Here is a 26,672-nt window from a genome sequence, read left to right as displayed (position 1 = left end):
GTTCGAGATGGGTTATCAAGTCTGAATGGTAACAATGGCTAACTGTATCAATTTACATTTTATTTATTAACCTACTGGAGAGATGGTCACCAACTTCCCAAGATTTAAAAAAATGAAACAAAACAAACAACTTTCATCACTGGGCAAGATACAGCAGCAGTCCTAGGAGGACCTTTACACACCTGCGTCTCTCCCTGACCTCTGATGTGGAGGAGACAGTGCCAGCAGTAGTTGTAGTCAGGGTTGTGGTAGAGGCTGCAGCATTTACAACAGTTGGAGCAACAGGAATGGTCACTGCCGAAGGAACACTGTCCTTGTCTTTTTCAGTACTATCCTCAGCCCACAAACGATTTGAGGTACTATAGCATCACAAGAAGCAACACAAAAAGAGAAAAGGAAAACAGCTAAACAATGAAAGCACTTTCTAGCAGCTGAAAACGTGTGATTACAGGGATGGATTTTTTAAAAACACAAGGCAAGACATGTTTCATCTATGAACAAAAAGGTTAAACAGATCTGTCAGAGAGAAATTTATATTTTAAGCAGCCTAATTTCAAGGGAAGTTTGTAAATCGGGAATCTAATTTTTCCCCCAGACATGCGCAACAGTCTCTTTTTGGAACCAATTTTTGTTTGTAAATAATTTTAACAAGGTAAATGAAAAAAATCCAGAGCCCCACAATCTCCTAAACAAAAATGCATGCACATACATAAGCACACAGTAGGCCTGAACATAAAATGTATCTGTGACTCACCTGCTTTGTGTGCCTGCTGAGGAAGAACCCGTTGTAATCTTTGTAGTAGTGCTTGTGCTGGAAAGCAGGCTTTTCTGAAGCCCAGCTGCAGAGGTAACTGTTGGTGTTGATGTGGTGCTTGGAACACTAGAACTAATCAAATCATCTTGTCTTCTACCAAAGGAGCAACTAAAGGAAAGAGTCATATCTATATAGGACGTGTTTGTATGTGTATTCTATAGTTAATGTCTATACATTACACAGATTCACAAGACTAGGGAAAATCTAAGAAACTGTGTTCCTAAATACACCACCAGCTCCAGCACCAAGAGTTGCACCTACAACTTGCTAGAGTCTAGATGATTTCACTCATTTGGTAGTGTATGATTTTACTGCCTCCCACCTTCCTCGACAAGACTCAAAGGTGGTCTGATCGAATATTTTACATTTCTGGAAGTGTTCCAGATCATCTGGCCATGCCAGGCTGGGTTTGGAAAAAACACTGTCATTTGGATTTATTTGGGGAAGTTAAGACTGACATTTTTGAAGAAAATGGGTTCAGCAATGGGGTCACATCCTCAAGAGTGATCCATGCCTACCTATATCACACAGGTTTGTCTTTTATTCTTTTTGGTTGCTTTTAGCTATGAAATAATTTATAGCCCTCACTCCCCAAACCCCCTCCATGATATTAACAACATTCTAATTCAAGGCATTTCCATAGTTCTGAGTTCTACCACAAGTGAAAACTTTCTGGGTCACCAAATGATGGCCAGGGCTATTTCAACTGGTCCAGTGTATTAGATAAGGACTTTCTTTTCAGTATGCTACAGTTTAAAAGATACTTTATAATACATCCAATTGAATTAAAATATATACAGTAGGTCCTGGAATAACGTTTCACTCAATATCGTTTCATTAAAACATTGATGAGATTCCATAGGAGCTTAACTCTTGTTTATTATCTATTAGCCTAAGATAGAATTGGTTTTGTCATACATTTCACTTCAAGTAGCAGAACCTACTGACAACGTTATAGGAGGACTCACTGTAATATAACAGAAAGGCATTAATGAACAGTTTCACTCATTTTTAAATATATATTCTGTGTCTTCAAATAAAGTTTCATTTAAACAAATATATTTAAGACATGCATATATTTTCTTATATGATGTTAAATTGAGGAGTCCAAACTAATTACCTCATATTTTTTAAAAATACAAGTTAGTTAAGAATTATATTACTACCTTTTATGATAAGTTGATACTTCATTAATTGAGCTATTCCTTTTGAGATCATCTTCCCATTTTCTTCTTGTATAGGAACTACTTGTTCGCAAACTTGAAGAGTCTCTGTGAAAAGAATATCCTTCAGATTCTGATAGATAATTTATAAACAGAGTTATTAACAAAGCTGTACATTAATAAGCATTAGAAGTAGAAGTAGAAACTAGAAAAATCCCTTGGGAAAACAAGTGGAAGTGATTCCGGTTCTAAAGATTCTATCCCTAAGGAATAATCCTACTTATAGGGAAAAATTAGGAGGCTTACAGAAGTTTAATTTATGATTACATTAGACAATTTAAATGTCCACAGTGTGAGGAAGGGAAGACCTTACTTTAATCTCAAAAGAGCTACTCTATGGAACATTATGTACTGATGAAAAACAATGCTTAAATGAAAATATATATTAGCATATATATTTAGCATATAAGATGCTAAATAAAAAAGGCCAGATGCAAAATTAGGTATTATAACAGGATTACACCTATATTAATAAGCTCTCATATTCTATGTGCTGAAAAACAGAAGAAACTAAATTAAGTAAGGGCATTTTCCTACCCTTCCTCTTTCTCCTTTTCAATATGTTCCACATATGCAGAGAGCATGTACTACTTTGTGACCTCATCTGTCATCACTGTCCCCTTACTCCGTTCCAAACACAATTTTTGTTTGTTTGTTTGTTTGTTTGTTACTATTTCATGAACACAACAAGCCAGACTTTCCTCAGGAGTCCATGGTGTTCTCTTAGGAATCCCCTCCATCTCTTCTCACAATCCATGTCCAACATAATTACAATAATGCTCATGCTTTAACTTTCATGCTAGATAATAAAGATTTTGTAGTAAAAACATAAAGCAAATCATAGTTAATCCACCTGTTTTCCTTCTCTTCAATGTCAGATGTACTGGCTAGTCGTCTTGGTATGGTAGGTGCAACATATGCAAGCCTAGTTCCTTTACTATCTTTCTCCTACACAACAGGAAAAAAACATGAGTGAAAATAAATCTGTGTCATAATTGTAGGCTCTGCCAAGAGTATTTATTAAAGAAAGAGTATTCAACAATATATAATTACATAGCCATTAGTTTACTTTACAGTATTTCCATACTTCCTTGCCAAACTCTAAAATTGATGTTTATCAATATTCAGTACTATAAAGCACTAAAGGACGGCCAGCATAAACTAATTTTATTTTCTTTCTCTTTTTATCTACAATTAGATAATATTTTAACATAAGAAAAAAATTCCTTCACATTTTAATAACTTTTTCTAAAACTTCTGAAACAGATTACTTAAAGTAATGTGGTATCAGAAGGTAAAATATGCTTATTTCTTTCAGGAAAATATGGTTTACTCTTAAGTCCCAATCACTTATAATACTTATGTTATAAAAGGGATTTACTATCTTGATAGTCTACTGCTTAAAAATATAACAATACAATATTCAAAACAAAAGTACTGAAATCATGTATATCCACATCTGATTGAGAGTGCTTCAACAATGGCATCTGACACACCAGCATCTATATGTTGGAAAAAACTGGGCAATACATTTATACAAAATAAAAACATTAAATTACTTGATGAGAAATTCCATTTCTGAATTTCTGATACAAGGAAACACTCCTAAATAGAGGGGGGAAATCTGTATAAAATAAAAGTCCAAGCACTAAAAATGCTGTGGGAAATAAATAATCTAACGATATGAAGTAATAATGAACGAACTGTGGTACATTTTGTGTGATGCATTTTAATACTGCTTTTCAAAATACAGTTATTAAAACTACTCATTAAGACAACGTTGCTTGTAATAAAAAAGCAAATAAAAAACTGCAGATACTAGATAAATAAATGTAACTTAGGAATATAATCACATTCTAGAATAAATGTGTTCCTAAACTTGGAAAAACTTTCCTAATAAAATAAACTTCGTCCTCGATACATTTTATTGTGAATTCTCAAGTAAAATGAAGGGTTCTAATTTCCATGAAATAGATTACCTTTTCTTTATTATCCAAAGAGGAGGAAAGTCTGGGACTTGAAGCTGAACGCATAACACCTGCGGTGTCTTTTTCTTTCTGAGCCTCTTTAGATGCTGTGATTTCTGCAAGTGCACCGTAACTGCCAGTCTTTCTAAGTCCTAACCTCCAAGATGCCGGAGACTCATCTTTTCTTTCTTCTTCTTTGGAAGAAATTTTTGTAGCTGAGGTTGGGAACTGTTTTTATTTTATTTTTAAAGAAAATAAAAAAAAAGCATTATCAAGACATCACAGTTCATAAGTTGGCAATGATAAGTTTACAGAAAAAAATGTTTAAAATTATAGTTAATAGTTTCAGGAGCAACATTTTTACTAAGTAGGTTAATGTCTTAGTCAAAAGTGTAAAAGATCTAAAGCTGAAAAATGAATGAACTGCCTTTTCAGAAGTTAGATATAAGAAAACACACTCCACACTTTATATCACACAGAAAAATTATGATGCAAATACAGAGAACAGGAATGAGCACACTATAAGGACTTAAAACCATGCATCTTTGGAACCAATATTCACATTAAACTTGTTATATTGTAACCTAATATAAATCCTTGCACATAGAAATGCCTCACCATAGATTTTTCACCCTTACTGGGCACAAGAACAATGCCAGTTTTGCGCAAGCCCTGCCTCCATGATGCAGGATCTACTGATTCCACCACAGGCATGATAGGAGCAATGAAATCATACTAAAGCCAATTAAAATAAGACAGGTAAAGAGATAAAGATTTAAAGTATGAAAACAGAAAAGGAAGTTATGAACAAAACATACTTTTTTCTTCTATAAAAGAGTTGTATGATAAATTTTAAAAAACCTAGTAACTGCATAATAATCCAATCTTTAAAAGTCACTGAAAACAAGTTCCATTTTCAGCATGAGAAAATCTGAAAGAATCTAATAGAGAAACTTCTAAAGCAGTTAAAGCATACAGAGCATATAACACACAGAATGCTGAGTAAACAAATTACTGCACTTAAATTTTGTTCTTATTCATTTATATATTTACATTAAAAATTTAAATCCAATATAACCAACAAAGAAACTAATAAGTGACATATTTTTGAGTTATATTTTTAATACCATAACCTTATATTTACTGTCTGATTTTTTACACTAAGTATTGTATTAAATATTTCAACTAAAACCTTTTTTGTACAAATATTTATTTTATTTTCATGGCTATCTTTCCAACAACCCTAAAAATGAAACATGTTATTTTTAACTAGCTCATGTCATCAAGTTCACTTAGAGAATTTAAATATTCCATCAGTTAAATACAGATGGATGAATATAGCAACTAACTAGCTGCTACAAGCATAAGAAACAGATACTTCTTAAAAACCCTTTCTTTCATATTTATTGCCAAAGTTTGCTATAATTAGCAGTTTAACAGTTTGTTAAAAGCACCCATGATGTCAGAGAGCTACTTCACAGACAAAACTGTTGTAAGACTTCTGGTAACTCCAGTAGGTTAACAGGGTTGAAAATAGACACACGCAGCATTCTCCAGTTCCCAAAGTGTGTACTGAGGCATTCTAGGGCACCAGGAGAAAATCACAGGGACTCTATGGACATTTTAAAGTTTTGAAAGAAGCACACTGACATCTCTTTCATTATTAACTTATTTGCATGTACAAACTTTTCATTATTAACTTATTTGCACTTAACTACTTAATAAATAAACAGATGTCTCTTTTGGCCAAGTGGGCCTGTGGGGAAAAAAAAATTAGTAAAATACTAAGGGCTCCATTGATTGAAAAAGTTCAGGAAACTGACATATTTCATTCCATATATTGGCACTGAGGTGACTGGTTATTGATTTCTGAAATTACAGTCATAGTACTCTAGAACAGGGGTTGGCAAACTCTTTTCCTATAAAGGGCCAAACCGTACATTTTAGGCTTTGAGACACAAAACCTCTGTTGTAGCTACTTATCTATGCTGTAGCACAAAAGCAGCCATAGGTAATACAGAAGTGAAAATGTGGCTGAGTTCCAATAAAACTTTATGTAAAAACATTGGAATTAGAATTTATGTCATAAAATATTCTTCTTTTGATTCCCTTACCCACAACCCTTAAAAAAAATTAAAACCAGTCTAACTTGTAGGCTACACAAAAGCAGGCAGCGTGGGACACTCTGGCCCACAGACCATGGTTACCAACCCCTGCCCTAGGACCTTCCCCCAAACTTCCCCCAAGAAGCAAATGTTACTTCTTCATAATAAAATAGTCATTCAGCAGGTAACATTTACTGAATGTTGTAACAGAAACTGTAACAAATGTTAATTGGTGTTAAGCCCTAAGCTAAGTGCTTCACATGGGTTATCTGATTGTATCTTATAATGATCCAATGAAATACTACTACTACTATTTTAGATTTGAGAAAAATGAGGCAGTAATACCAGTTCCGAAACAAACATTTGCAACACTATGGTAACTGGTCTACTTCCATTCTGCCTAACATAAATTTGCGCTTAAGTCCTGGTATATGTATTAAAAAGCACCTTTCAATTTTATTTGGGGTTTAAATGAAGCTCTCTGAAATATTCAACGATATCCACTCCCTAAAAATCTTATTTTGGCTTTCATAATAGGACATGGTATTGACTTTCCTACTCTTCTGATTAACCCCCCCCTTTTGGTCTTTTTGTTGTTCTTTTTAGCAACTTTCCTTGTCACAGCCCTGCAACATAAATACTCTCTCATCTGCTCTTTCCAGTTTCTTCTCCTGGGTTTTCAGAGTAGGCTAAATATTAATCAAATTCAGCTTATTTTCCAATTTGTTCTTCAGTTCAGTCTGACTCCTCAAATCACATTTCTGACCATTCCCGAATTTCTATTTACCTTTAGAATGGGCCCTCAAAAACAATTAATGGGAACCTGATACTCAACATGCCTAAAATCAAACACCTTTATTTCCAAACCAACTCTTAGTTCTGTGTTTCTGTTAATGGAATCAATAATCTCTTCAACTGAAATTTCTTAGTCATGTTAAACTTTTTTTGGGTTATCTTCCTCCACTTACAAATTAGATGCCAAGTCTCTAAATATCCTTCTCTTCTCTATAAGACTCCTGTCACTTACCTAATTTATATTCTTACCCTGGGCAACTTCAGTGACTTTCTAATAAACCTTCTCTAAACCAGCCTCTCATCTTCCAATGTATCTGTGCATTGCTATCAAAATACATTCCATAAAGAGTAATTCTCTCATGGCCTTTTTCAAACATTTATAATTATAAAGTAGTAAAAAGAGAAAAGTTACCATAGAAAGGGGGACATTTCACAATTTAGCTCTACTTTTCCTGTTTTATTTTATATCGGTACCTTATAAATCTACCAAACTAGGTAACTCATTTTCCACACAAATTACTTCACATTAACACTACTTGGCTCACCCTATTTCTTTTCTCCTTTTCAACAAGCTATTTAGATCTTCCTTCTATTTAGTTGAAATATTATATATTCATTCTTTAAGATCTATCTCAATGTCCTAATTTCATTACATCAAATCAAATATGCTTTCTTCCATTTTAAACTATAATTCTACATATGTACATTTTTATTGGGATACTTCATATACCTACAGAACATAGTAGTCTTTTATTAAGTTATTATTATGCTTAATGATTAGATTCAATTAACTAGAACATTTAATTCTCCCCCAATTCTAATTTTTACCACCTAGTAAAGAAAAAAGTTTATTTTTATTGATATCTAAGTACATACAGCAGAGTAAGTAATGTTTTTTAGAGAGCCCAACAATATTTATTTTGACTGGAGAGCTATATATAGCTCTCTATATATATTGTTAGTTAAAACTTTAAATCATAAAATTAAAGTGATGGTTTTATAGCTAACATTTCTACAAATCAGAGACATGATCTCATTGCTACAGAAGTATTTTTGTTTTAAATTTTTAGCTGAAGAAGTTGAGAGCTTATGGAAAATCACTTAAATACAATTAGATTTCTCTGTAGCTACTACAAGTTATTATAAAATCTAAATGATACTGACTTCTAGCCAAGATGGAGGCATACAGAGATACACTTTGCTTCCTTGCACAACCAAAAGAAGCACTGCAACAAATTTAAAAACAAAAAATAACCAGAACTGCCAGAAAATTGTGTGGAAGTCCGACAACCAATGAGTTAAAGAAGAAACATTCAACCAGACTGTAGGAGGGGTGGAGAGGATGAATGGCAAAGTGGGGACTAGAGGAACAGGCCGATCCACATTTGTGTGTGGATAAACTAGGAGGAACAACCTGGAAGCAAAACAGACCACAGAACCTAGGGCTCCAGCTCAGGGAAATAAAGCCTCAAAATCTCCAACTGAAAAACCTGTGAGGGTTGAGGCCAGGGGGAGAAACTCCCAGACTCACATGACATTTCATTGGAGAGACCCACAGGGTCCTATAATGTACACAAACCCACCCACCTGGGAACCAGCACCAGAAGGGCCCAGTTTGCTTGTGGGTAGTGGAGGAAGTGACTGAAAGCTAGCTGAGAGCTGAGCAGGCAGCATTGTTCCCTCTCGTACCCCTCCCCCAAATACTGCAACACAGTGCAGTGAGGTGGGTTGCCCTGCCCTGGCAAATACCTAAGGCTCCACCCCTTACTATGTAACAGGCACATTGAGGCAAAAAAAAAAAAAAAAAAAATTGGCCCAAATGAAAGAACAGATCAAAACTTCAAAAAATAGAGAACTAAGTGATAAAGAGACAGCCAACCTATCAGATGCACAGTTCAAAAACACTGGTAATCAGGATGCTCACAGAAATGTCTGAGTATGCTTGCAAAATAGAGGAAAAAGTAAGGATATAAAAAATAAAAAAATATACAGGGAACCAACAGTGAAGGGAAGGAAACTGGGGCTCAAATCAATGATTTGGAACAGAAAGAAGAAATAAACATTCAACCAGAATACAATGAAGAAACAAGAGTTCAAAAAAATGAGGAGAGGCTTAGGAACCTCAGGGACAACTTTTAACGTTCCAACATCTGAATCATAGGGGTGCCAGAAGGAGAAGAGGAACAAGAAATTGAAAGCTTATTTGAAAACATAATGAAGGAGAACTTCCCCAATCTGGAAAAGGAAATAGACTTCTAGGAAGTCCAGGAAGCTCAGAGTCCAAAATAAGTTGGACAAAAGGAAGCACACACCAAGGCAAATAACATTAACCAAGGTTAAAGATAAGGAAGAAATCTTAAAAGCAGCAAAAGAAAAGGAGAGAGTTACCTACAAAGGAGTTCCCATAAGACTATCAGATGATTTCTCAAAAGAAACCTTACAGGCAAGAAGGGGCTGGAAAGAAGTATTCCAAGTCATGAAAGGCAAGGACCTGCACCCAAGATTACTCTATCTGGCAAAACTCTCATTTAGAATGGAAGGGCAGACAAAGTGCTTCCCAGCTAAGGTCAGGTTAAAGGAGTTCATCATCACCAAGCCCTTATTGTATGGAATGTTAAGGGGACTTATCTAAGAAAAAGAAGATCAAAAATATGAACAGTAAAATGACAACAAATTCACAATTATCAACAACTGGACCTAAAAAAACAAAAACAAACTAAGTAAACAGCTAGAACAGGAACAGAATCACAGAAATGGAGATCACATGGAGGGTTATCAGTGGGGAGAGGGAGGAGGGAATATGCGGGAAAAGCTACAGTGAATAAGAAGCATAAATGGGAGGCACAAAATAGACAGGGGGAGGTTAAGAACAGTATAGGAAATGGAGAAGCCAAAGAACTTATATGTATGACCCATGGACCACGGACATGAACTAAAGGGTGGGGAGGGAAATGCTGGTAGGAGGTGGGGTATAGGGGGAGAAAGGGGAGAAAAAAAATGGGATGATTATAATACCATAACCAATAAAATACACTTAAAAAGAAAAATATTAAGGGATATTAAATACTGTTTTAGAGTTTCCTGGTTTGTGAGCCATTCCTTGCTTATGCATGTGCAGGGGGCTCCCATGAAGTTCATGGACTGATGGAGGAAACTAGAGAACCTAAGATAGCTATGTCTAAGTGTTAGAAGCATAGCAGTGAGTGGGAATCGAAAAATAGAACCCTTAATTGCAAAATCTTTAAAGATGCATTTACAAATCAACAATATACTCTTCAAATTAAGTTATAATGCTTGAAATTTAGAATTGGAATTTCTAAATATGCAAATTATAGAGGCAAATAGTGTCATTCGATCAATTTGATTACAAACAGAAGTAATTCAGAATCAGAGTTTTATAAGCAAGCAGGTTATTAGTTCACTAATCTAACAGAGTTATTAAGTATGTACTTTCTATTAAGGAAGGTGGCACAAATCGAGATATAAACTGCCAGAAATCTGGGGCTGTGTGAGAAAAATATAATTGATCACAAGAAGTCCATTGTAACTGACTTTGGTAAGTAAGACATGACTTAGCTAAATACTCAAAAGAATGACAGCCAGTTTATTGGCCAACTATTCTAAGGGGCTGGAGCTTTTGGGATTATTTTTAAATGTAGGTGTTAACAGATAATAAATCCAAAAGCTAAAGTTTAGTATTCAATGAAGAAGTACATAGGGGTTCTAAGTAAATAAAACTTTAGTTAAAGCAACATGGTGACACCAATTATGTATGACATGATAACCATCTTAAAACTTCTGCAGACAGACAGACTGCTTCTGGAGAATTCCATTTTAAAGAATAATTATGATCATACGAACACGGGATCTAGCTGAATTTGGAAGCCCTCAGTTCTAGAATATAGAAGGTAAAGAGAACTACTCATTCATATTGTTTCCTGACATTCAAACTGTAGAGTGAAATCCACACATTTCTAACACGTAGAATTCACAATTTTGTTTCCCTTAGGAAAAGTTTTAGAAGATTATTGCTAACGCTATAGATTTTTAAAATATTCTCTACTTCATGATTTGAAAAGTTTCACATTTTGACCACTTGGAGCCAGGTGCAAAGATTAGCAAGACTGACACTGAGATAGAAACACTATAGGGATTTAAAATCAGTCCTCAAACTCTTGCAAACCAAATAATGTCAGACAAGCAACAAAATCAGGAATTCAAAGGCAGAGACATGGTAACTACAGAAAGTGTACAATCCCTGAGTGCACCCTTGACTTGAAAAAAAAAAGACATATTTACAACTAGGAGGGAAACTGGGAAAATCTTGAATGTGATCTATGTGTACATTAGTGAACATAAATAGTATTATTTCAAAGTTAAATTTCCTACATATGATCATTTTAGTGTGAGAGTGAAAGATAATGACTTTGTACCTAGGAGATACATACTCGAATATTTAGAGGTCAAGTATTATACTGACTGCAACCGATTCTTAAATGGTTCCACAAAAACTTTTAAAAAGGTATGTGTGCGAGTGTGTGCAGATGAGTGTGTGTTTGGGTGTACACATGGAGAGGGGCATGAGCATGCTCAAAACAGATAAGTAAGAGATGGTGGAAAGAAGCCTTTAAAAATAGACAAGTAGGTAAAAAAACCCTAGAACTTTTAATCTTTAGTAATTTGGGTTTAAAGAAGTACAGGATCTGGAGTAGCAGAAAAAAAAAAGTCTTTAAAAAGATTAACACACTGGTGAAAAAGCACTGTTTGGTGCAGAAAAAGAAGCAAAAAAGACAGAGAACAAACGGAGAATAGAATAAGGGAAAAGAGGGAGATATGAAATTAAATTTTTGGGAGCTTCAGCCACCAGCCAGGCTCTCTCAACCAGAGTTTAGCAATATTGACTGACTTTCTTTATTTATTGTTTTCACCTTTTTTTCTTTTTGTTAGATAAGGAAGATGCCAACTCACTCCAGGAATAAACTTACAACAGGTGGGGTCAGGAGCTAATCCTTGGTTTGTCATCAAAGACCACGCTCTTCTTACTGGGATGCCATACTTGCATGCTTGGCACTTGTATTGAGCTAGAAAATCTAGATTCTAGTTTTCTCTTTGACTTGTGGTAGTACTTTTTGTGCTTAATACTCATGTAAAATTATCAAAATGCACTTTTACTTTACAGAGATAAAAGATTAAAAGAAAGATCTGTGTTTCTCAAAAGTTTCAACTGAAATAAAAACCACTGTGATTATTCATTTTCATACTAAAATGTTAATCTTTCTGCCATTTATTTCTGATAACTGTCAACTATAACATCAACTGCAAAAGCATTAAAAAATGTAATATGGTTCAGAGGAGCTCAGTCAAATTTCAGAATATTCTTATTCTAAAACTTTAATTTTTTAGAAAAACTAAAAATTTAGAATTGTCTTAAGGCTTTTGCCCAAATGATACTTAGACAGAATATACGTATTTTTAGCAAACACAATTTTGGCTTACCTTTTTTATGGGTGATGTGGGTGTGGCCTGACCAGATGACACAGTAGGTGTTGTAACAGCCACAGGAGCTGCTTGTGTACTAGAAGTATTGGCATTAGTTACAGAAGCCAGAGGTTTTGTTTTATCTATTTTAATAAAAAAAAAGAACATTAAGAGTCAAAATTCCATATGAATTTGGTTTCAAAGACTGGGAAAATACCATTTTATATTCTATTTTTGTTTAAGCTTTTGTTAATTCAAAGACTTCTCTCACTATTATTGTCCCTTTAAACAAGTGAATTTTTAAAGGAATTTCTAGAAATGTCTCGGTATGTTTGCTAAAGTATGTAAGACTATATGAAGAAACACGACAAAGCTTCAAACAATAAAAAGCACAAATAGAATCTGACGGTTGCACTTTTAACACTATAAAAATTTTAAAAATCTTTTAAATTTATATCTAAGACTTGAATGCATAAATACAATGTACTAAAACACTGTAAGAACTGTGCAATTTTCTAATAGATCAACATATACCTAAAACTGATGGATGCTCTTTATTCAAAGAAATGTAAAAGTGCTTTTTGCCAATAATCAGCTTACTGACAAAAAGTATGCTTCAATATCATAAAAAGCATGCCTTTTCACCCCTATAAAGTCTACAGTTAAATGGGCATAATATCAGGTTGAATATCTTTTCACAATGTATCAAGACAATTTCCAAATGGTTAATCACTGAGAAAAAGATTTCTGTAAATATTAGAAATATTAATCTGATGCTACAAAAAATTTCAAACACTATGTCTCAACATATTAGTCAGACTGGCTTTTACCAAAATGATCACATACAATTTAAATCTTTAACTATAGTTTATAAAGGAACTAGAAAAGCTTATTTTCCAAATGGTCAAAGGCCATTTTATCTAGTTTTAAACATACCTTTGGTTTCAAAATAGGACAGGACAGGTATCCTTCTATACTTTGGGGATTAAGTACAATGCTTTAAAGCCTTATGAGATATTTTCATTATACTATCTCTCTCCCTTTAGACCATCAGTTTCCCAAAGAAATCTCCTCCTTATCATTACTGTATGGTGTTATACTTTATAAGAAGACTTTTTATACTTTTTATATTTAAAAAGCCTTATCTTTAGGGTAAGTATAAACATCCCACCAACAACCTAAATTTGCAATGATTCGGTTCTATTTGTGACTATGAAAACATCTGTAAGATGTAATAAGGTAAAAAGCATATCTCAAATGATAACAAAGGACAACACCAGTGCATCACATTTAAAAATCACTATAATCTTAGGTTTCCAAATAAACTGAATCAGCTACACTCAGTCTAATAAACTTTGTCACTGTTAAATAATACCTTTTTTTCCTTCAGTGGCAGCTAAGCTTATTACCACAGTTAAATACAAATCATGTATAACCTAATTAGACCATCTTCCTGAAAAATAATCCAATTAAATAGAGGGAATAACCCATCAAATATTTATTGTCTCCATACTTCAAGTATTGTCCTAGGTACTGGGTACATATCAGTCAATGAAAAGACACAATATATTAACTGCACAGCACTTACAGTGTAGTAGAAGAAATAAATAATAAAGATAAAATTCAATAGTTTTTCACTCATTTTATTATTATTTTTTCTTTTCTCCCTATTTTCTTTTGGTTTAAAAATTTGTTTTAGACCTGGCTGGTGTGGTTCAGTGAATTGAGAGTGGGTTTGAGAACGAAAGGGTTGCTGGTTGCTGGTTCGCTTCCCCATCTAGGGCACACGCCTAGGTGTATGGGCCAGGACCTCACACACCTAGGGGCATGCTAGAAGGAAACACATGTTGGTGTTTTGCTCCTTCTTTCTTCCTCCCTTCCCCTCTCTAAAAAATAAACAAACAAAATCTTTAAAAAATTGTTTTATATCAATTAAATCTACACACCAAAAAATGTGTATGTATGTATGTATGTAAACATTTACGTTTGGTTTAAGAATGAAAGAAACACCAGGTGCCCACTATCCAACTTAAATAAATATTATTAATATTGCCGAAGCCCTTCTATCTACTTGATTTTAATGAAGAACGAAAAATTTCCAAGTTCTAGAGGAAAAAGACCTAAAAGCAAAACTATGCCTCATGTTCTCATTCCCTCAACTAACCTCTCAAATTTATAAATTATCTGAAAGGATATTATACTTTTGGTTAAGTTCTTATTTTCATCTAATTTATGAAAAGAACACTGCTTAAAAACAGGCTTGGTAAAACAAAAACTAGTCTACTAAATAATTTATAAAAGAAAGTTCAGTAAAATAGTCATTTTATGTCAAAGAGTTCCCAAGGAAATAGCCATAGAAAAAAGAAAAGTTTAGAAACCATCAAATCAAGCTGTGGCTCTACAGGGAAATGGCTGCCTTCTTAAGCTTGCCAAATAAAGTATGATAAAGCCTTGTTGATATTAAAAGAGTGAGAGAGAAGAAACCCCACAGCATTTACATGGATTAATTCTTGAGACAGAGTCAAATTTTCCTGGCACAACTAACTATTAGCAACAGGAAGAACAAAATTATCATAGTACAATGCTTCAGAGGAACATTTAAAGTTAGCTCAGTAAGAAACTAAGCAGAGAGTGGCTGGTATGCCTAAACCCCAAACAGGGAACTAATACAATAAAATTTGACGGTATCTACTTCTATTTATTTTACAAGCAAGGAAATTTCAACCAAAAGAAGTCAGGAAAATCGCTAGTCAGTGGCAAGACAGGCCTAAATCTGAAGAGTTTCGTTTTAAATAGTTCCCCAGTGCCTACCATTGAACAGTGAATTATATAGAAAGGGCTCAGAGAACAGTATCTCAGAAATCTCTGTGAGACGCCTGGATTTCCAGTTCTTGAACTATAACACAAAAGTAGTAAAAGACCTGACACATATGCATTAGCAGATCTGGGTGCTAGTCTTGGCTTTCTTGTACATATCTGAATATACTTTAATTCATAATCACATATTTTTACTACTGATTGGGGGCCAAGGCATGTTGTACAAGATTAACTATATAGAAATAACTTTAAATACTTGCAAAAGTATCTGAGACAATTTAAATTTCATAATATCATTTCAACTTGAACATAGAAAATAGCACAAATTTAACTAAAGTGACATTAGGTAAGCATGTATATTGATCATATGTAAATCATTAATGTAAAAATTTATACAATTATTATATGAAAGCCAACATATTATAAAGCAATTGATCGCTATATAGTACCAATATAGAGCAGGTACTATTGCCCTGATTTTACAAAGAAATCTGAAATTAAACAAATTACCTACATCTACAATTATATGCATGAATCAGTCTGTGTCCTTTAATACTGCATTCTCATATAGCTTGCTTTTAATAATTAAATATTTAATTAGCACATTATAGAAATAAATGACATATACCCAATGACTACCTGTTGCTTTAGTTTCCAATTTTACCCATATTACTGTCACCAAGGCAAAAGATATACTGAATCACTTGACCAGTAATGTGACAGCAGTAAATAAAAAAATTAAAGCCCCAAGTAACTAGAATTGAGGTATTTATATACACATACACACATATGTATGTACCAAAAAACTCTGCGTATTACTGAAAAGTAGTTTACTTATATGATTATCAAGCTTCAAAAAAAAAAAAGGAATGCCAAACATATCTCTTGGCAACAAAGGTAACCTGTATGTTAGCAACATTTTGTTTTTAATGGTTAACAAGAGTTATCAGTGTGTTTCTTGATATTTATTTGGCAAACTTTAGCTTCTCAAATTTTCTGATATGAAATATTTTGCTGAGTAAAAATAAAATGATTCAAAATTGTTACTGTTGTTTCTAGAGGGAATATACCGTATTTTTCAGACTATAAAATGCACCTAGGTTTTAGAGGAGTAAAATAAAAATATTCTGAAGCAAAAAATGTGGTAAAATATTTAGTAACATAAATAACATATTATTTCACCAATGTAAATGTAAACAGAGCTCAACAGCAGCATTAGCCACCATTATTCCTCCCAAATTTGTGTGTGTGTGTGTGTGTGTGTGTGTGTGTGTGTGTCTTACAGTCCAAAAAATACAGTGTTTGGGATGCTGCTGGGACCTACTTCTGAACTTTTGGGCCTCAGAAAAATAGTAGGAACATTCTTGAATAGCTGCAAAACCTATTTACATCCTATCTACACCATCCCAAGGGAGACTTCCACCTTCAAACCTAAAGAGGTCAGTTGGATAAAAAAAAGAAAAGAAAAAAAAAAGAGAGTTGAACAAGAGCCTTTAATTAATTAGAGAACAATAAAATCACAACTATACTGACTGAAAGATAATTTCCTGGCTTGGTAGACAAGTAGCAAATCAGTCTTAAAAGTTCAAAATTAAAGTTTGATCTCATCTAACCTTACAATGAACCAACAATCACTAAAAATCCTTTATCCTTCAAATTTTACCTGTTTCAGCTTCTGATTCTGAGTCATCTTCCTCATCCTCTTCACTAGAGCAGCTAGATTCATCTTTCTTTCCTTCTTCTTCTTCATCAACCTTTTCTTGTTCCAGAGATTCAATGCGGGATGCATTTTTCTCTGGCTCAATAATTAATGTCTCTTTGCTGTGAAAGGAAAATAACTTTCAAATGATTATAAATACAACAGGTCAAAATACATTAATTTTGTCCAGATCTACAAAATCTAACAATCACAACTGTGGCCATCATGCCAACTCATTCATAACAATAACAAAGCCTACTTTAATATTTTACTTACTTTTTAAAGGTCTTCTGTGACTGATTATTGTCCATATTGGCTGTTGATTCAATTAGTGGAGATTTCTTCTCCCGTTTTTCACTATGGAGCTTTATAAAGGTTATGGAAGGGAAAATAAGAATACTATTAAAATAATATTAATTAGTAAAATACAAAATTTAAAACAACAAATACTGAATAAAATAAAACAAAGAAAACATTTAAGTTGTACATGAAAAGAAAGGGGCTTGGATAAAGGATAAGAAAGTTAAGATAGTTAAAAAACTCCATGAAGGACTAAGGTGGATTATTTTAGATCCCTCTCAACTTTTGCTCACTAAAAACTCAGGGTCCAACCACAACTTAGGAGGTCTGACGATACTTTACTTCAAAATCTGTCTCCTAGTTACATCACTTCTTGCTTGTTCAGGGTCTGTTATCTGAGGAATCTGAGATTTTCAGCTTCTACCTTCTAAGAAAACTTTCTTTTACTGATACTGGGGAGTGGGAAAGGATAGGTGAAAGAGAGAGAGAGAAACATCCATAGGCTATCTCTTGTACGTGGCCCCACTGGGGACCAAACCTGCAACCCAGGCATCTGCCCCTGACCAGGAACTGAAACTGCAATCTTTAGGTTTGTAAGATGACACTCAATCAACTGAGCCACACCCACCAGGGCCTAAGTAAACTTTTCTATAAACATAAAAGAACATGTTATTCTTTGGGACATATACATTATAGAATTATTCATTTTGTGAAGGGTGGATAAAAAAATGGGGATCAGCCCTGGCTGGTGTTGCTCAGTGGATTGAGCACGGGTTTACAAACCAATGGGCGCTGGTTCGATTCCTAGTCAGGGCACATGCCTGGGTTGCAGGCCGGGTCTCCAGTTGCGGGTGTACAAGAGGCAACCACATACCGATGCTTTTCTCCCTCCCTTTCCCTCTCTCTAAAAATAAATAAATAAATAAAATCTTTTAAAAAATGGGGATAAACAATATACAGGTAATTATTCTCTTTCACTGTCATTTTAGTTTTATGGTTTGGAAAGTACAAAACACCTTAAGAATACTTTTAGCCTGTCTGAAACTCAAAGCTACTAAGAAAATTAATTCACTAATGTATATAATTTTTAGATAGTCATCAAACATACCAGATTTTGTTTCTTTTGCAACTCTTCTAAATATCCTAAAATATCTTCATCTGCTACATCAAAGGCTGTCTGGCCCTAGGTAAGAAACAAGGGGGATAGTGATAGTAAAAACTCAATTACACTATAAAATGCCTTTGGTGATTCTGTATGATTAATTAGAAAAAAGATAACATTTTTATGTTAGTTAGAAAACATACTACACATAACTTGAATGATATGTATGAGAAATCAGTGTGAGAGAGAAGTTGATAGATCTTTCTTTTTTGGTAACAACTTTATTTAGATAAAATTCATATACTATACAAATCACCCATTTTAAAGTACACAAGTCAATGTTTTTTTATGTATATTCACAAAGTTTTACAACTCTCAATATAAACAACTTTAGAATATTTTCATCACACACACACACACACAACATATCTAATTAGCATTCATCTCCTCACTTACCCATCCCCCCCAGACCAAGGCAACCACAAATATATTTTCTGTTACTATGGATTTACCTATTCTGGGCATCTCATACAAATGGAATCATATAATATGTGATCCTTTGTGACTAGCTTTTCTCACTTTGCATAATACTTTCAAGGTTCATCCATGTTGTACCATGTATCATTACTCCATTCCTTTTTGTTGCTGAATAATATTCCATTGCATGACACACCACATTTGCTAATCTATTTATGAGTTGATGAACATTTGTTTTTCTTTTCTGCTTTTTGGTATATATAATGAATAATACTGCCATGAACCTTTGTCTGTAAGTTTTTGTTTGGACATCTGTTTTCATTTTCTTTTGAAGACCTTATAAGTAAAATTACTGGGTTATGTGGTAACGTCATGTTTAATCTTTGGAGGCCTCATTACTTTTTGATACTGCTATAAAAATTAACTAAATTCTTAGAGTAATAAAATGAAAAATATACATCTAAAATGGTTAAAGTCCAGTCTGCCACAGGTATGGCTTAGTTTCAAAAATTAATGCAGATGAATACCCGTCAATCTATTGTTATTTTATGTGGGAAAGAATATTTAAAATAGCTGCTGACTTAAATGTTAGACCCCAAACCACAAAATCCTAGAAGAAATCATAGGCAACAAAATCAAGGACATTGCTTGAAGGCATATTTTATAAGATATCTCTCCCCAGGCAAGGGAAACAAAAGAAAAAATAAACAAATGGGACTACATCAAACTATAAAGTTTTTTACACAGCAAAGGAAAACATCAATGAAATAAAAAAGGCAACCCACAGAATAGGAGAACATATTCCCAATACATCTGATAAGGGGGTGATATCTAAAATTTATAAAGAACTTATAGAACTCAACACCAAAACAAACAAACAAACCAACCAACCAACCAATTAAAAACTGTGCAAAGGACCTGAATAGACACTTTTCCAAACAGGACATACAGAGGGCCAATAGACAGAGGGATAAGACACTCAATTAATCATCAGAGAAATGCAAATTAAAACCACAATGAGATATCTCACCTGTCAGAATGGCTATCACCAATAAATCAACAAACAACAAGTACTGGTGAGGATGAGGAAAAAGGGGAACCCTTTTGCACTGTTAGTGGGAATGCAGATTGGTGCAGCCACTGTGGAAAGCAGTATGGAGATACCTCAAAAAATTAAAAATGGACCTGCCTTTTGAACCAGTGATCCCACTTCTGGGAATATATATGCAGGAACCTAAAACACTAATTTGAAAGAACATAAGCACTCCTATGGTCACTGTAGCATTATTTACAAGAAAATCTGTAAACCATGCTTTTTAAACAATCAATGGGACAGTTATGAAGCTAACCAAGGTTACTACGCTTCATTAATGGGGTATTAATGAAGTAGGGCACATATACAGTCACTCAAAGCAACCAGGAAACTACTGAGGAGGGCACAATGCTGAGGTAAAAGAAAAATAAAAACTCTATCAATCACAAAAACTATCTTAAAAAATTACTACTTAAAAATCAGTTCAAAACATCTGTAAATTACTAGAGTCATTCTAGTGCCATTGTTTAAATACACAGTTCCTTCCTCACTTATTCTGACTGAATTGCTTTTGCAGGTATGATCTCTCTTCATCTTTACAACAACCAGTGAAGTAGTCAGGGCAATCATTATTATGATTCCCATTGTGCAGATGAGAAAACCTAGGATCTGAGTATATGCTATTTGCCCAAGGTCATGCAGGTAATAGAGGGGGAATGGGAATAGAATTTATGTGTCTTTTACTCCATTGTTTTTACAGAAAATAAGAAAAGGCCCAGACAGAGTAACAGCATCAATTTTGTTATTCACTCCAGTCTTTAAAATGACAGCTGTGAAGCCAAAAAATTGCCTACTAATGATTGTAATACTGGATTTAGAAATAATTCCAACTACAAAGGCACCTTAGTAAATATTTTTTAAAAGCTACTATTTAGGTACTTTCTAGTAGAACAGTTCTTTTAATTAGCTAAGCAAAATAAAAACCTTTCTATTTAAAATCTGTACCACACAATTTATAAGTTAAAATGACAGCAAATGTGCTTTAGAGTTTGCAATTAAGTTAAAGAAATGAGGCTAAAAATTTGAAATACTGTAACCTGAGAACATTTTCCCTACTTTTATTTATGTATTTTTTAAAAATATTTATTTATTTATCTTTAGAGGGGAAGGGAAGGAGAGAGGAAGAGAAATATCAATGTATGGTTGCCTCTCCTGAGTCCCCTGCCGGGAACTGGCCTGCAACCCAGGCATGTGCCCTGACTGGGAATGGAACCGCGATCGTCTGATTCGCAGGCCCGTACTCAATCCACTGAGCTACACCAGCCAGGGCTTTCCCTACTTTTATACAGAAAAATTTTCAAGGTTTCTAGGATATAATTTATTGCATTTTCTATATCATATATTTCTCCAAATTATGTTTTCTATTAGTAGAGAATTTACCTAAACTTTGAAGGCATCTTAACTACATTTCTGCTATCATTTTAATAAGTGTAGCAAAAAATTTCAATTTATAAATTTTGTAGAAAGTATTAAATGACAACAAATATATATAGGCAGGCTTACACAATTAAGACTACCTTACACTGATTAAGCATGAAGTATGATATGTTACTTTAAAATGCAGCCAATGAAAAGAGAGACAGCCTAAGTCACATGGGCAAAACTATAAAATTAAAAGTCTTATAAAAATGTCTTCCATTTAGAAATATAATTCTAAAAACAAGTTGTATTTGGGTATATTTGTCCTAAGAGCCTCTGGAATCCTATGTATACTATATAGTCCCTTGCTATTAAAAGATGTCTTGAAAATTTTCATTTTGATAAAAATTTAAAAATCACACTTTTACAACTTATGAGTTAGTATCAGGAAAAATAAAACATATGAGAATGCAAAAACTATGGAAAGTTGCAGAAGAACTTAGCAGACTAAATAGAAACAATCATCAAGGCTTTACGAAAATCACCTGACTTTTTGATCATGTTCCTGAATCTGCAAAACTCAGATACTTTATACAGTTGTTAAAAGGATAGCACTGTCCCAAAACAAGTTGAAAACTAAAAATTTCTAAAGAATTTTGAGGCACAATCCTCTGAAAATCATATAAAGATGCACTAAAGTGATAAAATGAGCAGGGCACAGGAGAGTAATAGGGAAAAATGGGGACAACTGTAATTAAACAATAAAAAAAACAAAGAAATTAAAAGAAAATAAATTGGGCCTATGCACAATAGGAGGAATTGTGCATACATACATACATACATAAATAAATAAATAGATAAGGAGACCCAAGGAACTGCTAATATAGTAATATAGAAAGAGAAAAGATAAAGCAAAAATTTTATATGTATTTTTTCCCTAGAGCATAATTATGAACTGTATGACATAGGAGTTGGACAATGATAGAACAGGTTGCAAGATAAAATAATTTTTTTCATACATTCTATACACTGTGTATGTTTTACTAGCAAAACAACACATTTAAAGTAGGACATGATATAATCTCTTTGGAAAGCCAGTTCAAGTAAATAAGTTTCTTCTGGCCCTTTATCTGGAGGCCACTATCACTGAATTGAACCAATCTATCAGCACTGCCTATATCAGTGGACAAGTGGCTTGTAGGAGGTATAATCTGGGAGACAGGAATGCAAAACAGAGATCAGAAGGTACACAGATAATCCATTCACTAATTTGTTCAGAAAAATCCCGGCAGCTGGGAGGAATTTCTACACAGGAGAGGAATATAAATTGCCCAGCTAAAATGAACTGGCGTTTAACTTAAAATTAAATATTTACCTGTCTTCTAATGCTGACTACAAAACAGAAAATTTAAAAGTTATCAGAAGTTTTGATATAAATTTAGCTTGAAGACAATTATTTATAAGAGCAACCCTATACTTACAAATGGATCACCTGAAACATTTTTATCCTGACTTTCTGAAAAATTTTACCATTTCCTATGATTTTCTTGCCTGCATATTTCTTACTTAAAATACATTTATAAATATGTATTATGAAATACTCCAGAAAAAACAAAGAATTTCAGGGTTTTTTTTTATCTATGTCAGCAACTAGGACATACACTACTACCCTCAACCTCCAAACACTTGTGGGAAAATCTAGGCAAGCGGTACATCTCTTCCCTTTGCAAATCCCAAATAGAAATTGCAGTTACTAGAATAACCAGCACCAGCATCCATACTTAATGGCATAAAACAATTAAGATGTTCCCATTTGAATAAAGATGAGATCACTTCAGGATCCTATGCTGAGTAATTTACTACATTAGCCTATGAAGTAAGATAGATAAAGGATATTCAATGGAAGTCAAGAATAATTTAGCTCACTAGAAGAAACATATTTAGAGCTCAGCAACTGCTGGTAAATGATCCTTATCATCTATGGACATTGAGTGGGAGGGAACAAGTAAGAATATTGGTGACACTGGTAGCTGACTGATGGCACCTGAAAGGGAGCAGAGGAGAAAAATCTAATAAGGAATCTGATAACTTGAATACATTCATGTTTTTACAAAAAGCACTTATATGACATTTGTTCCCTCTACCTACCTAGCTGGGTAACTAATATTGGAGTAAGTAGATACCTCACTAAACTTTTCTCAATTGTGAAACTAGGAGACTAGATGTTGCATCAATTTGGCATAAGACTTCATGATTTTTACCATTTTAACCAGATATGAAACCTCCATTTGTTTAAGTGACTATCCATGTCACTTAAAAATCTACTCTAGACTTCCAGCCAAAATGGAGGTGTATGTAGACACACTGCACCTCCTTGCACAACCAAAAGAAGGACAACAAATTTAAAAACAAAAAACAACTGGAACTGACAAAAAATCGAACTGTATGAAGTCCAACGACCAAGAATGAGAGAAGAAACATTCATCCAGACTGGGTGGAGTGGCAGAGACAGGCAGCTGGGGTGGAGAAGACTCGAAGCAAGGCAGCCGCTAGAGGACTGGGGTGGTCCCACATCTGTGTGTGGATAGGCCAGGATGAACAACTGGGGAGCAAGACAGACTGCACAACCCAGGGATCTGGTGCAGGGAAATAAAGCCTCAAAACCTCTGACTGAAAAAATCTGTGGCAGTTGAGGCTACAGGAGACTCTCAGCCTCACAGGAGAGTCTGTTGGAGAGACCCACAGGGTCCTAGGACATACACAAACCCACCCACCCGGGAACCAGCACTAGAAGGGTCCAATTTGCTTGTGGGTAGTGGGGGAAGTGACTGAAAGCTGGTGGAGAGCTGAGCAAGCAGCATTTTTTCTTCTCATACACCTCCTCCATGTACAGCAACACAACACTGAGATGGCTTGCCCTGCCCTGGCAAATATCTAAGACTCTGCCCCTTACTACGTAAGAGATGCACTGAGACAAAAAAAAAAAAAAAAAAAAAAAAAAAGGCCCAAATGAAAGAATAGACCAAAACTCCAACAAACAGAGAACTATACACTGAAGAGATAGCCAACCTATCAGATGCACAGTTCAAAACACTGGTAATCAGGATGCTCACAGAAATGGACAAGTATGGTCACAAAATGGAGGGAAAAGTGAAGGATATGAAGAGTGAAATAAAAGAAAATGTACAGAGAACCAACAGTGACAGGAAGGAAATTGGGACTCGAATCAATGATTTGGACTGGAAGGAAGAAGTAAACATTCAACTAGAACAGAATGAAGAAACAAGAATTCAAAAAAAATAGGATAGGCTTAGGAACCTTCAGGATAACTTTAAACATTCCAACATTCAAATCACAGCAGTGCCAAAAGGAGAAGAAAAAGAGCAAGAAATTGAAAACTTATTTGAAAATATAATGAAGGAGAACTTCCCCAATCTGGAAAAGGAAATAGACTTCCAGGAAGTCCAGGAAGTTCAGAGAATTCCAAACAAGTTGGACAAAAGGAAGCAGACACTAAGGCACATAATTACATTAACCAAGATCAATGATAAGGAGGGAACCTTAAAAGCAGTAAGAGAAATGGAGACAATTACCTACAAAGGAGTACCCATAAGACTATCAGCTGATTTCTCAAAAGAAACCTTTCAGGCAAGAAGGGGCTGGAGCCCTGGCTGGTGTAGTTCAGTGGATTTGAGTGTGGGCCTGAGAACCAAAGGCTCATGGTTCGATTCCCAGTCAGGGCACATGCTTGGGTTGTAGGCCAGTTCCCAGTAGGGGATGCACGAGAGGCAACCATACATTTATATTTCTCTTCCTTTCTCCTTCCCTTTTCCTCTAAAAATAAATAATTTTTTAAAAAGGGGACGTGGAAGAAAAGGAAGGGGCTAGGAAGAAGTATTCCAAGTCCTGAAAGGCAAGGACCTACATCCAACATTACTCTATCCAGCAAAGGTGTCATTTAGAATGGAAGGGCAGATAAAGTGCTTCCCAGATAAGGTCAAGTTAAAGAAGTTCATCATCACCAAGCCCTTAGATGAAATGTGAAAGGGACTTATCTAAGAAAAAGAAGGTCAAAACTATGAACAGTAAAATGACAACAAACTCACAACTATGAACAACCAAACCTAAAAAAAAAAACCACCCCAAAACATAAACAGGAACAAACTAAGCAAACAGCTAGAACAGGAACAGAATCACAGAAATGGAGATTACATGGAGCGTTATCAGTAAAAAGGGGAGAGGAGAAAATGGGGGTAAAGGTACAAGGAATAAGAAGCATAAATGGTAGGTACAAAATAAACAGGGGGAGGTTAAGCACAGTACAGGAAATGTAGAAGGCAAAGAACTTATATGTATGACCCATGGACATGAATTAAGGTGGTGGGGAATGTGGGTGGGAGGGGTATGCAGGGTGGAGGGGAAAAAAAGGGAAAAAATGGGACAAGTGTAATAGAATCATCAGTAAAATATATTTTTTAAAAAGCTACTATAAGCAAGCTAAGAGGACTATCAGGTAACAAAGAATTAGAAAAACACTTCTACGTATATTCCAACTTATAACGAAGAAAACATATAGAGACACAAAATACTGTTATTATTAATTCCTAAAAATATACTGTAATATCAATTGAAATAATGAGATCTATTCTATATGTATGTTAATAATGATTAATGAAAGAATAGTAATTCTTTCTATGCTGAACAGAGGCCAAAACCACCTCACAGGTAGCTGAAAAGACTTAAATTAATTAATAATAAAAATTAATACACTGACAGAATATTGTTTTATATAGTAAAATACAATTATATAATGTGTATTCTCTTAATATTTTAAGACTAAAGTTATATTTCTAAAAGTTATAACCTTTAAAATACATTTAAAAGGCCTTACCACTTTGTTGACCATGTCCATATCACACAAATTGTCCACTAATATTCGACATGCTTCTTCTTTACCCCAGTGAGCTGCAGCATGAAGAGGTGTCCAGCCATCATAATCTTTAATATTAACATCATAGCCTGCCTGTATTAAAAGTCTAAAGAAATTATAGTTAGATAAATGATCATTAACAACTAGAAATGAACAAATATAATCAATAGCTTTATACCATGCGAGTTAACAAAAATTTCCAATATATTTCTCTTTTCATAGTTCAAATCCCCCTCATCAACAAAAAAGGGCAAAAGAAAGTAATTCTCAGAAAACAATGGCAAAGAGCTTCTTCAATAACTACTATAATAATGCATTTAGCTTTAATTAATTCCTAATGACTGTAAGTCTTATGGTTTCGTATGACATTAAGTAAGTCTTGTTAATATGACCTATAATTAAAATTTTCTTAGGAACCTATAATTTTTCATTGTGAGATAAAAAATTACTGGATCAGTTTGCATGTTAAATGGATTTCTTGTAAGGAAGGCTTTAGGTGCCCATATGATAAAT

General features: G+C 34.2%; 1 protein-coding gene across 7 annotated transcripts in view; it reads right to left on the bottom strand.

Moving 5' to 3' along the window:
- The window catches only part of PPP1R12A (protein phosphatase 1 regulatory subunit 12A), a 141,498-nt gene that overhangs the window by 30,859 nt on the left and 83,967 nt on the right, over positions 1-26,672 (bottom strand). For 3 of the 7 annotated variants that reach the window (XM_037042818.1, XM_037042814.1, XM_037042812.1), the window contains exons 5-14: positions 26,121-26,265; positions 18,307-18,381; positions 17,175-17,263; positions 16,863-17,020; positions 12,401-12,525; positions 4,017-4,232; positions 2,891-2,985; positions 1,981-2,085; positions 755-922; positions 183-359 (exon numbers count right to left, since the gene is read on the bottom strand). In XM_037042818.1, coding sequence (XP_036898713.1) covers positions 183-359; positions 755-922; positions 1,981-2,085; positions 2,891-2,985; positions 4,017-4,232; positions 12,401-12,525; positions 16,863-17,020; positions 17,175-17,263; positions 18,307-18,381; positions 26,121-26,265 — 1,353 coding nt within the window. The remainder of the gene's footprint in view (positions 1-182; positions 360-754; positions 923-1,980; positions 2,086-2,890; positions 2,986-4,016; positions 4,233-12,400; positions 12,526-16,862; positions 17,021-17,174; positions 17,264-18,306; positions 18,382-26,120; positions 26,266-26,672) is intronic. The other 4 variants (XM_037042813.1, XM_037042816.1, XM_037042815.1 and 1 more) reach the window with 4 other exon arrangements.

The sequence above is a fragment of the Sturnira hondurensis genome, unplaced genomic scaffold (genome assembly GCF_014824575.4).
Source record: "Sturnira hondurensis isolate 20B ecotype Veracruz unplaced genomic scaffold, ASM1482457v3 Scaffold0003801, whole genome shotgun sequence".
Classification (NCBI taxonomy): Eukaryota; Metazoa; Chordata; class Mammalia; order Chiroptera; family Phyllostomidae; genus Sturnira; species Sturnira hondurensis.
Note: the sequence above shows the minus strand (reverse complement) of the source record. Positions and strands in the feature narration are given on the sequence as shown.